Source organism: Gastrolobium bilobum, unplaced genomic scaffold, assembly GCF_033153095.1.
Source record: "Gastrolobium bilobum isolate Gb01-03AN ecotype WA unplaced genomic scaffold, APGP_CSIRO_Gbil_v1 utg5903, whole genome shotgun sequence".
Classification (NCBI taxonomy): Eukaryota; Viridiplantae; Streptophyta; class Magnoliopsida; order Fabales; family Fabaceae; genus Gastrolobium; species Gastrolobium bilobum.
Genome location: NW_026899498.1, coordinates 304,119 through 316,826, shown reverse-complemented (window position 1 = coordinate 316,826; position 12,708 = coordinate 304,119). Strand labels below are relative to the sequence as shown.

The window sequence follows — 12,708 nt, the reverse complement described above, 5'->3', positions numbered from 1 at the left end:
GCACTAACCCAACCCCTGATTAGTAGTAGTGCATGGCATGGCATAATCAGAATCCAAGTGTCAATTCTGTTGCCACCAACTGCGCATATATACTCCTTGTTTCATGAACAGCCACGTGTGATACACGTGTTCTCCAACCCAACCCACGTGTTTACTTCATATCTCCTCTCTCTCTCTCTCTTGGTTGTTATTATTATACCGATAAGTTATTCCTTCACACATTTTTTTTCTGTTTCTCTTTTATGGAGTGAATCAGATAGATCGAGGATCGATCTGAATCATATTGTTAAGGTTCAGGAGCAATAAATAAAGGAAAATATAAAGATGAATATGAGCACGAGCAGTAACTTGGAGACACGGAATCTGCTTGATGAACTATGTAACTTTGATAGAAAAGGACTATTCGACCTTGGACACCCTCTTCTCAACCGTATCGCTGAGAGTTTCGTCAAAGCTGCTGGAGTACGTATACCTTTCTTATCTCTTTCCCTCTCTTCTAAATGCATGCATGCATGATGCATGTGTAAGTGTAACCAATTTTTTCATTGTTGATTTTTGATTAACGTACTCTGTCTCTCTCTTATGGCTTGTTAATTGATCATGTCTTCCAGATAGGAGCTGTTCAAGCTGTGTCCCGTGAGGCTTATTTCACAGCCCTTGAAGGTGCAATATTCTAATTCCCTTATTAATGATTATCATAAATAACATGCAGATTGCAGAGTAAGATTTGATTGCAAGTACTGTTATTATTTATATGTGTTTCTCTTGAATCTAAAAAAAATTAATTTCCATTTTTTTTAAAGAAAATTAATTCACTATTTATTTATTTTTATCATGGAAATGTTGCACCATTTTGAAAACTAATCAATATTATGTGGATTCATAGGTAGCAGGGAGGATCACCACGGCGGTTTGCCACCAGAAATTTCAGGTGCCAAGAAACAACCTTTGCCGGGTCTTAGAGGTACATGCAACATGCAACACTATTGATTTGTGTATCGGTTATTGGGAGTTTTAGTAACTAATTTTCATTTCTATTTGCTATTTTTTTTTTTTTTTATTCCACGAATGAAGTTTTTGGAACATGAATATTTCAAAGGATTGAAATTGTTGTGTCCAATATTTTTTAGGCCAATCTCTTGATTTTTGTACTGAATTTATATGTTGGGAAAATATTAATATTTTTGTTCTTTTGTTTTGTGCATTTAGGAGAGACCAGTAGCAAATCCCTCGAGGCTATGGTAAGTTTATAACCTTTTAACATTATAAATACAATTCTCCCACCAGAACCCTTCAAAGCCTGGCTTTCATTATATATGTATGGCCTTAGTGGTTCACAAGTGAACTTGCAAAGTGAATCTGAGATAAATTGGGTGATTCTTTTGTTATATACTCTATAGTTTTTCTGTTAATTGTGTTGCTTTTTTTTCATCCTCAGGTGAAGAAAACCGGGAAAGAGTCCATACAATGGGGTAATGAAAATTTTTCTCTACCTAGCTAGGACACCGTTTGCTTCTGTTATATCAAAATGTGGATTTTCTAACAATTAGTTACTGTTTATAGCTGTGTAATGACTTAGATTTGCCAAAGCTGTAAGGCCAATTTGAGTTTAACAACATTTTCTGCTTTCCTTGTGTTCATGTTCTGTGTTTACTCCATTTGATAAAGCGATTCAGTTTTGCTTCAATGAGAAATATCTCAGTGATATTGCCAGTACATGAACACAAATTTAAAGGTAAAATTTCCCTATGTGGACATAGGAACCTTACAGATTGTTGGGAAATGCAGGAGTCGCAGCAGGAATATATTCAGGTCTTACATATGGGTTGAAGGAAGCTCGTGGAGCTCATGACTGGGTAGTACTTTTTTATCTGGGTTTACTACAAGACTTTGAATTTTAGATCTCAATCTTAACTCTACCTAAGACTTAAATGTTTGAACTTAAGCAACATGCACTCTTAAGTAGCAGGAACAACAATACCTGCTTTTGGGATATTTTGATATTTTCAATTATTTGGTCCCTTCTTGTGGACCATTTTTTTCATGTGAATGATAAATATGGAGTTTCTCTCACTTTCTCCCTCATTTTTATTGTGCTCGGGATAGTGCCATATGTTCTATTTCTGTGTTCTGGTATTCACAACAAAATGCCATCATCATTTATGTTTGATGCAGAAAAATAGTGCAGTTGCTGGAGCAATCACTGGGGCGACCCTTGCACTTACATTGGAAGACTCCACTCATGAACAGATTGTGCAATGTGCTATTACTGGAGCTGCCATCTCCACTGCTGCAAATCTTCTCACTGGGATTTTCTAAATGGGTTCCCTGTTCTGATTGGCTTTTGAAATTAGTAATAACCTTTTTTTTTTCTTCTGAATTGTGACAGTTACTTATACATATTTGAGATGAACTTGCAAAGATTTTCTTTTGAATTTTTAGTTATCGTTGACAACTTTCTTGTCAAAGGATTTTAAATACTTGGTGTCTTGCTTAGCTTAAATAAGTCTATTTTTCTCCTGAATAACTCTTAATTTACTAGAATAGAAAAGAACCTAAACTTTACAGCTTTAATATGGAAAAATTTGAAGCCTTTTGGCATTTAATTATTAGCAGTTTGCGTGTGACATGTTTCCTATAGTTCTATCTAGCAATTGGGTTTTGCATATTATAAGTTCAATATTTGTGGTATCCTTTTAGAATGAGAAACATGACAAAAAAGTTGTGTTTGGTTTGACCATAATGTCTTCCCGTTGGATTGACTACAGAGAATTTGTTTCACCTATGCCAAAAAATAAAAATAAAAAATGCAGCCAATTTAATCAGTTGCTAAGAATTGAAAGTGGTAACAATTCTTTTTGGTAGGTAAAATGCTAGTCCCGAGGCTTGTGGTATGTTAAGTCTATGATTTGGTGTTCTCATATATCTTAAATCTTTGGTAACCATTAAGTGTCTGCATAGATGCATAAGAGACCAGAATAGGTGAATTTGAACATAAACCAGGTACCTAACTTTTTTTGTACAGAGCTCAATAGTACATATTTATAACCTTGGAATAAAGTTTCACATTAAATTTAGTAAAACGAATATGGATAATCTGCGTCAAATAAAACTGCACGACGCTTTAGTTAAATATCTAATGGTTGGCAATCACTCAACCATATTTTCTTTTAAGATTTTATTGGAAAGAAAAATATTTACAAAATTAAACTAAATAGTTATCCCAAGGTTCTTAACAGTGGTATCAGAGCCAACGATCTGAGCCAAGTGTTTGGAATGCCTCTGCAGAAGGCTAGTGTGACCCTAATATTTGAAAGAGAAAAAAAAAGAGACTTTCGCAGAAGTTGTCCTTAGGGTAAGAATGATATTGGGCTTCACACTTGAGGGAAGATGTTAGGAATAATCAAGTATGAGTTGTAAAGAAGTACCACATAGACTAGAATAAGACCAAGTGATCACTATATAAGTGTAAAAGACCCATAAACCTACAGCCTTAAGGTTTTGGGTTAAGATGTGGTGTCGGCCCACTTATTGTGGTTTGTCTTTTGGCCCATTGGTGGATGTACCTTTTGCAAAGGGTTTTGGGCTCCCCCGTACCAATTCCTAACAGTGGTATGTTGAGATATATAGTCCCACATTGATTATGTGGGCAATTGATGTGGCCTTTATAAGGCCTTGGGCACTCTCACCCTTGAGCTAGCTTTTGAGATGGTGTATCCCAATGTTCTTTATATTCATAAAAGTTAATATTTATAAAATTCATTTATCCAAACACAAATTTTATATCAACAAAATAGACATAAAAAATGTAGGCATGAATATTAAAGATGCCACTATACCAAAGAAAAGTAACTATAGCGGAAGATCAACGCGTCGCTCCCAGGACTCTGATTCTTCGTTAGTGATCCAACACAAATTTAATAAATATTGAAGATGCCACTTTAATTAGAATAAATAAGAAAAGTAACAATTGCGGGAGGAACACGCTTCGGTCCAACGATTCTGATTCTTCGTAATCGTGTTGTATAAGTGCATCTTAGCAAAAACAAGCCACTTATAGAGATGGCCTTTTGTGTAACCTTCACTCTAAAAGAGTAACGTTCAACCACTCTGAGTTTTGAGTGTGGCGTATGCAGTAGAGTAGAGGAATGTTCCATCATGGGAAACATTCACAGTGGTGTGAGTAATCACGTTGAGCGATTTCGTCTAGACAATTCTTCTGACATTATCGTTCGCAAAACCAAGAGTTCCAAAGCGCGTCAAGTTGTGGACGCTTGGACTGCAGAATACTCAGTAGGAAACACAAGCTGTGAACTTGGTTTGACCAAAACCAAACGCAACAAGCGCGATGATGAGTTATGCATCTCTCTCCATGACTATACACCTCAATGTGACGTTGATCTTCAAATGATCGTGAGTGTCGAAGAAGATCATCTTCTAGCAGACCTTACTCTCAATGGACCTCTCTGCATGGAGAAACTTCCTGAATACAAAGCCCCTATTGCACATGGTGGGGTTATCCAATCTTCATCTTTCTTGTATGGTCATGATCTAAATGAGCGAAAGGGTCTTATTGTTATTATAAGGGAAAAGAGAATCGATGATGATGAAGAGCATCCTTACATGATCACTATGGAACACTACTTTGCTGCTGGACGTTATTCTCATGCAGATGTGGGTGTCTCTTTTGTTGCAAAGATTCAAAGTGACATTTCTCAAGGTTTAAGTCTTCAGATAGAGAAGCCTGTGACACAACACAAACGTTACTTGCTGTCCATGTTTGACAATGTCAAAGTAACAGGGTGGAGGCCTAATACCAATTCTGGTTCCCTTATTCCTGCAAATGTTGATCCTATTTCTTATTATAGAACTAGACGCCAGCAAATTAATGTCTCGTCCATTATAAACAACAGTGGATACACATCAGGCAATTTTAACGGTGCTATGTTTGAGAACAGCCACATTTATTTTGGCTCCTGAAATTGAAGGAATTTCAGTAAAAAAGGAAAACTTTCCTTTGTATTTGATCTGAGTATTAAATAAATACAGTTGTATTTTATGATCCTCTTCAACTTTAGTGAATTAAGATTATAACATATTTTAAATTAAATTAAAAACAATCGTACTGTTACTCAGTTACTTTCATGTTCACTTTAAAAGATTCTTATACGTACAGTACAAAAAATAAGTCCAACTTTCTATTATGCTTGCGCTACGACATTTGTTAGGTGGGACAAGAAAGCTTAGGGGAAAATTATTATTAGTAGATTAAGCTAAGCTAATCATAATAAGTGAGTTCGATGCTACATTTCAATTTGAAATCTTAATACATTATGGTCATGGATCCTTCAATTTATATAGAGTTAAACTTTGAATATCATAACAATCCTTCCTCAAAGTGTGAAACTCACATCAGTATGCTCCCCATAACGAAAGTCTATTTAAGTACATGAAGCCGAAGTACTCAACCAAATTCTAACGTTTAGTTAGCCCAAGTTGAACTTAGCTTTAATATCACTGTTAGACGGGCCAAGAGGAGCCCATGATGTAATGCCTGACAACTTGCAAGGATCAACGACTGTCCCCACATACTAACACGAGACTTTTCAGCGTGCTTTGTCCTCACTTGCACACTTCCCGGGAAAACTTCCCAGGAGGTCACCCATCCCAGAATTGCTCTAAGTCAAGCACGCTTAACTCTGGAGTTCTTCCGATCCGGGCTACCGAAAAGTAGATGCATCTTGTTAGTATAGGTAGTACCAATTAATTCTTATAAGCCATTCCCAACTGTACCGTCCCATACCAGCACAGTCTCTGGAATCCCTCTCATTCGGGTGTTGATTCGATTCATTCATGTACCCCCGTCCCTAGAAGCCTGCCAGGAGCCGCTCCTTGTCCGTGCCCTTGCGCACCGGCGATCACTCCCCGCCCTCGTCAGCGCCCGAGATGTTACATGCCTACCAGCTTCCGCCTGGTTCGTCCTCAAACCACACCGTACTGGATGAGAGACCCTGCTCTGATACCACTTGTAATGCCTGGCAACTTGCACGGATCAACGACTGTCCCCACACACTAACACGAGACTTTTCAGCGTGTTTTGTCCTCACTCGCACACTTCCCGGGAAAACTTCCGAGGAGGTCACCCATCCCTGAATTGTTCCAAGTCAAGCACGCTTAACTGTGGAGTTCTTCCGATACAGGCTACCGAAAAGTAGATGCATCTTGTTAGTATAGGTAGTACCAATTAATTCTTATAAGCCATTCCCAACTGTACCGTCTCATACCAGCACAGTCTCTGGAATCCCTCTCTTTCGGGTGTTGATTCGATTCATTCATGTACCCCCGTCCCTAGAAGCCTGCCAGGAGCCGCTCCTTGTCCGTGCCCTTGCGCACCGGCGATCACTCCCCGCCCTCGTCAGCGCCCGGGATGTTACACATGACGTGGGACCGTCATTAATAAGTTAAGTTACACCAACCACAATAAATGGGTATAATATCACATCTTAACCCAAAATAGATTAGGTTCATGTGCCCTTCACTTCTAAAAAATAGTTCATTTGCGACGAGTAGAATCTGACGCAAATGAACCAAATTCTGTTGCACGAAATTTGCGATGGGCGAACAACCATCGACGAATCCCTCTATGTAAATGATTTTGCGGCAGAGTTTGTCCATCGTAACTTGAGATGGTTTGATTCCATCATAAAGTCGTCCACTTCCATCGCAGTGGAGAATTAACATTGTATTTTGACTCAAACGGCGATGGGATCACAAATGAACTGCCAAAGTTGCGATGACATTATAAAATTTCCCCGTCGCAAATTTGCAATAGACTTATAGGACAAATCGGTCATAAATTTTGCAACCATGCACATTAATGATTGCCGTCGTAAATGTTGCGATGGCATTCTAAACGATCCCGTTGCAAAATTTACGACAAAATTATATGATGAAGCGCTTACAAAGTTCGTGACACTCTTTGATGAAGCATTGTAATTTAGAAACGATTCTGTCGCAAATTGACTGTCAAATTTGCAACGAAATTTTCATGTTTCCATCGCAAATTGACGAACCTGAAAAAAAAATTATTTGAAATTTATTTATTTTCCTACCTGTAAACACAACAACCACGTAACAATAGCGTGAACAACAATAATACAATAATAAAAACAACAAGTAACACAAATAAATATCCGGGTCCGAGTAAAAAAATAAAAATGTGTATACACAAAACATAATAAGAACAATAATAATCCTAAACAATACAAAAAATGTCGCCCAGTCATCAGAGGAGGAGTCATATGCAAATACAAAAGGCTCTGGATTCGAATTCTTCCTTTTCTTTTTCTTTTCCTCTTCCTTCTCCTTCATTAGCTGGATAAGCATGGCCTGCATCTCATCTATCTTCTGTTGTTGAGCCTGCAGTTGGGACCTTGTCTCCTGAGTTTCAGTAGTCAAGGAGGTCACCAACTCTTGCATTCTATTCAGCTTATTTGCAAATATATCATTATAAAGTCAGTTGTTTTGTACTTAATTCAAATGGATTAGGTGGTGCAAATGCTAAACAATTTTGTGGCCTTTACCTTGAGATACAGCTCCAACCTGACTTTTTAAAAATGTGTATACACCTTCCATAGTCCTGACTTTTTAAAAAAGAACAAGTATGATGCCACATAGATTCAATTAACAAAAACAAGTTAAGTATGATGCCACAATGAGTGGCCAATTCAATTCCATTAAATACCAAACAATTTCAGTATGACATCACTTACTCGAGTAAGTGGCAAACAAACATTTTCATTCAACAGGGAACAATTCGAGCAAGCAACCATAGAATGAGAATAGTACACCAAAAGATGGGGACATGAATTTAGAGGGAGCAACCAAAGAATGAGAAAGTACACAAGAAAATGGGGACATATTATGGAACTTGGGGATAACACATATATTATTCTTTCATCACAATGCACATCAAAATTACATCACACTCTAAATTTGTTACCTGAAACGGCAGACAACGAAATCAAAGAAACGCCGAAGTCGAACGTAATATAGAAATAAGCACTGGTTCAAGAAATAAGCAATATAGTCCTAACAGAAGAAAAAATAGTCAATTACTTCAAAACTTGATACATAATATAGAACCTTCAACTAAATAAAGCATAGTTTTTCACCACACTATAGAAAAAACAAAGACATAATAAACAACTTTCATTCCTATAACATATTTCTTTGTCAAGAACTTGTTCTAATTTCTAAGTGAATCTTGTTAAGGCAGTAAGAGCAACATCATTAAAACATGACAAACATAAGCAAGTACCTAAACCTGTGAAAATTTATATGCTTCTACTAGCAATATTAGTTTAGGGTGAAAATTGCTTTATATGAAATCACTAACTTTTGAGGAACCCAACAAGCTTTCTACTTCCATTGTGAAACTTCTATTGCCTACTAACATCACTATCTTCATTAAATACGGGGACCACTAATACATTTCAATAAATTAGAAGCAACCATCTTAGCTCACAAATAGCAAATGTAACAAGAGATATCTGATTCCAGAGAATATTACAAAAGATAGATAAATTGATCAACCATTACCTTATGCCACACTATGTAGTTTTTTTAGTCATCCCAAGTTTCTTGGACGTTGTCCTTTAATGACTTGAACATTCAAGCTTTATTTTTCAATTGTAATGCAGCCAATTTAGACTAAAACACACACACTTGAAGATTCTAGCTTTATTTTTATTTTTGGTTCAATCACACATATTACGAGATGGGGATAAAGCAATTGAGCTATAAGACAAAAATAAAACAATTTAAGGGAACAAGTTTAAATAAGATTCAAGAAACAGAAAGCTAGCACATATGTCAACCAAAAATACAGCACGCTCCAAAGTTGTGTTCTTATTTTTTTCTGCATGCAAAGTCCAAAACAATCATTATTACGAGTTATGGTAACATATTCAGATAAAGGAATTTTAAAGACTACTATTTTTGTTTATCTCTCATTATGAATCATAAGAATGAATATATTAAACGATAGGAAAAGAACACGTGTGGTACCAAAATTTCCCAGACCCAACAAATATAAGAGGCAAGGAATAGATTATCAGATATTATAAGATACACATACTGTGCTTCAGCTACAATTCAAAAACTCAATACGAGTATAACACCTCAAACACAGAAAATAAACAAAGAACTAAAGCATAACGATATAAATTAGGATCAAAACAAAGGAAAAAAAACAATTTGAGAATGATATAAATTACCTGATAATTTGGAGGTGATAAGGTTCTGATTTTAAATATGTTCTCAAACTTAGGGTTCCTAAATAGTCGGTGAACGGTGATCAACAATGCTTGCAGGCAGTGGCGAATAGTGACCGATAGTGAACACGGTGGTGAACGGTGCCACTAATATGCTTTTGTGATCGACAATGAGGGATACAAAAGGTTTGTTAGTGAGAGAGAGATGAAAAATGGTCAACACAGTGGTGCTCGGGTGGAGAACGACTTCGATGGAGGAACGTCAGTGGTGTGTAAAGAAAAAAAACTGGTAGTGAGAAGAAGATGAGAAACCGTTCGAAATTAGGGAAGAAGAACGAGAGGGAAATGGATTCGAACGTTTGTATATGACCGAGAATGAAGACGAAGAGCTATCGAACGTCTGTGAAGGAGATAGAGATGGCTGGTAGAGACGGCGAAGCAGTTGAGAACGACTAGGGCAACATCGGTTCTTTGAAGTTATGTTTTTACCTTAACTTACATTTTGAGAAGAAAATTTCATTAATTTTTGTCACAAGTTGCGATGGGAATCAATTATTCGTCGCAAATAAGTGCATAAAATCATAATTTTTTAATTTTAAATTGCGACGGAACAAAATATTTCGTCACAAGTTGCAATGACACAAATACCCTGTCGCAAAGCATGCACCCACTATTGTTGTTCCATTTTTTTACCCATATTTTGTTACAACATTCGTCGAAACTTGTGACGGTACTACTTCTCGTTGCAAATATCTCATTAATAATACTCATAAACATTTCCAACTGCCATTTGACTCAATCTAATCTGTCCCAATATCCATCGCAAGTTGCAACAAAATATACGTCTGTCGCAAATTTGACCACCATATTTGAATTCCAAATTTTAAAAATATTGCTAATTTTCCTTGTTCAATTTGCGATGGACTATTCCCTTGCAAGTTGCGACCGAGTTTACTACTCGTCACAAGTCGTCGTCACAAACTTAAGCACCATGTTTGAATTTTAAATTTTAAAAATACTATAATTTGTAGTTTCAAATTGCTACGGATTCAACGGTCTGCCACAAATATTTACATTCATACCACTCTTTGGAGAATGACTCAAGCTACAGAGGACCCAATGAGTACAATAATTGATGAGGATGTTGATTTTGTGAAGTCTTACTATGAAATGCCTGATGAAGATGTTGCTGTTGAAAAAAATCTCACCTTGTTTGCTTCGTATAGAACTGAATTGTGAAATGATGGTGGACAAGAAGTTGATTATGACTGACATTGCATAGAAGATTAACCTTGAGTTTGATATGATTTGACATGTATATTTAATGATGACAATGCTAAAACTCTTATCTTTGTGTCTGCATTTATGAATGATGAAGCATCGAAGGGAGAGATTCAAGATGAATTTATTGAGGATGTTGTTTTCATAAAGGAAATATAAAGCAACATGCTGACTAAAATGGCCTTATAAGGTATCACATACATCAACAAAGTTTTCGTAAAAAATACTAAAGTTTAGAAGTTTGACGTGCCAGGAAGAATTAAGGACGTCCATAAGCAACCACTTGATTGAAGTTATTGAAGTTCTTGGTATTGAGGCAGTTCGATGGACTCTATTAGATGAATTGTGTGTTGTCATTTCTTTTAATGGTTCTTATGTCAATTACAAGCATCTGGTTATTCTATGCGACACCATGACTTATCGGGGGCATTTGATGGCAATTACAGGAAATGATATCAACCAGAATGAATTTGGACCAATGATGAGATGCTCATTTGAAGGGACTGTTGATATTCTCCTTGATGCTATAATATATGCTAAGATTGATTACTTGAGAGGTGTCACTAAAAATACTATGTTAAGTCAGCTTACGCCGATGGGCATGGGCGAATGTGCCTTTATCTTAATGGTGACATGCTAAAGAATGCTATCAAGCACCAAATACCCAGTTACTATATGCTGAGAATGATTACTTGAGAGGTGTCGCTGAAAATGTTATATTAGGTCAGCTTGTGCCCATCGGCATAGGTGAATATGCCCTTTATCTTAATGATGATATGCTGAAGAATGCTATCGACCTCCAACTATTGAGTTAGATAGATAGACTTGTTGATATTATCCTTAATGTTGCAGTATATGCGAGACTGATTACTTGAGAGGTGTCACTGAAAATATTATGTTAGGTCAGCTTGTGCCCATTAGCACGGGCGAATATGCCCTTTATCTTAATAATGACATGTTGAGAAAGCTATTGAGCTCAAGCTACCGAGTTACATGGATGGACTTGATTTTGGCATGACGTTTGCTCCTTCATCAATATCTGGAACTCCATATCATGAAATCTTGATGTCTCCAAGTTATTTGTTGAGCCCAAAAGGTGTGTTGTACTATTCATTTATAAATTAGAAAAAATATTTACCACTGCTGGTCTCACCTGTGACTTATTGGCTTTGGGAAATTATAGCATCCTAAAGGTCCAGGTTCGACACCGGCACTCTGTAATTTCACAATTGATTAATGGAGGTATTATAAAATATCTCTAATTTTATTTCAAAATCTGCGACGAAATTATATTCAGTCGCAATCAACCTATCTTAATTCGTCATAAAATCCATCGCAATTCATATCTAGAATTCCATCATAAAACCCGTCGTGGGATAGAAATAGTCTCATTTGGACAAAATTCCATCAGAATTGCATGTCGGTCGCAATTTCCATCGCAATTTGCGACAAAGTCAAGATTGTCACAATGACAGCCTTTTCTAGTAGTGCTTTCACTTATATGTTCTTTACTTAGATCAAATACCACAATTGGGTGGTTAGAAGGAAGCCATGGTAGGGAAGAACTACCAACAATTGGCCAAGCGACAATCCACCACAATAAATGGGCTCGGCACCACATCTCAAAGTCAAAACCTTAAGCCGTTTTGTTTATCGATCCTTTCACTTATATGTTTCTCATTTAATACATTCTTAATCAATGTGAGATTTCACCACTTACATCCAATATTGTCCCACTCAAGTGTGAGCCCAAAACCCAACACTCACTCCCCCTCAAGCGAAAGCTTCTTTGATTATTCATAGGGTCACCATTTTTGATTACTCAATCCAGCCAATCAACCATTGGATCGGGTACCAAAGTAAAGAACTATTTCATTATAAAATCTTAAGTTATTAAGTGAATGTCACATTAATTAGTTGTGTTATATATTATATCTTTAGCACACCTCTTATGTAAGAGTCTTATATAGGATTAAAACATGGATAATGCACACAGGCCCACTGTAACAGCCCCAAACCCTGTAGCATGATATTGTCCGCTTTGCCCTCGGGCTCACGGTTTTGTTTCTTGGGACACCCCACAAAAGGCCTCACACTAGAAGAGGTATCCACACCCTTATAAGGCATGCTTCGTTCCCCTCTCCAACCGATG

The 12,708-nt window shown here is 36.8% G+C and overlaps 1 protein-coding gene across 1 annotated transcript; it reads left to right on the top strand.

Moving 5' to 3' along the window:
* Positions 1 to 252: 252 nt before the first annotated feature.
* On the top strand, positions 253 to 2,431 carry LOC133290716 (outer envelope pore protein 16-2, chloroplastic-like). Its single transcript, XM_061488852.1, has 7 exons — positions 253 to 462; positions 612 to 663; positions 887 to 964; positions 1,210 to 1,241; positions 1,439 to 1,472; positions 1,789 to 1,856; positions 2,176 to 2,431. The coding sequence occupies exons 1-7, from the start codon at positions 325 to 327 to the stop codon at positions 2,317 to 2,319; spliced, it is 546 nt and encodes a 181-aa protein (XP_061344836.1). The 5' UTR covers positions 253 to 324; the 3' UTR covers positions 2,320 to 2,431.
* Positions 2,432 to 12,708: the final 10,277 nt, after the last annotated feature.

Excerpts from the sequence above, each read along its gene's own strand:
- LOC133290716 (XM_061488852.1), top strand. The coding sequence starts at position 325 with ATGAATATGAGCACGAGCAGTAACTTGGAGACACGGAATCTGCTTGAT. Across the intron at positions 965-1,209 it reads ACCTTTGCCGGGTCTTAGAG|GAGAGACCAGTAGCAAATCC; the intron begins GTACATGCAACA and ends TTGTGCATTTAG. Across the intron at positions 1,473-1,788 it reads GAAAGAGTCCATACAATGGG|GAGTCGCAGCAGGAATATAT; the intron begins GTAATGAAAATT and ends TGGGAAATGCAG.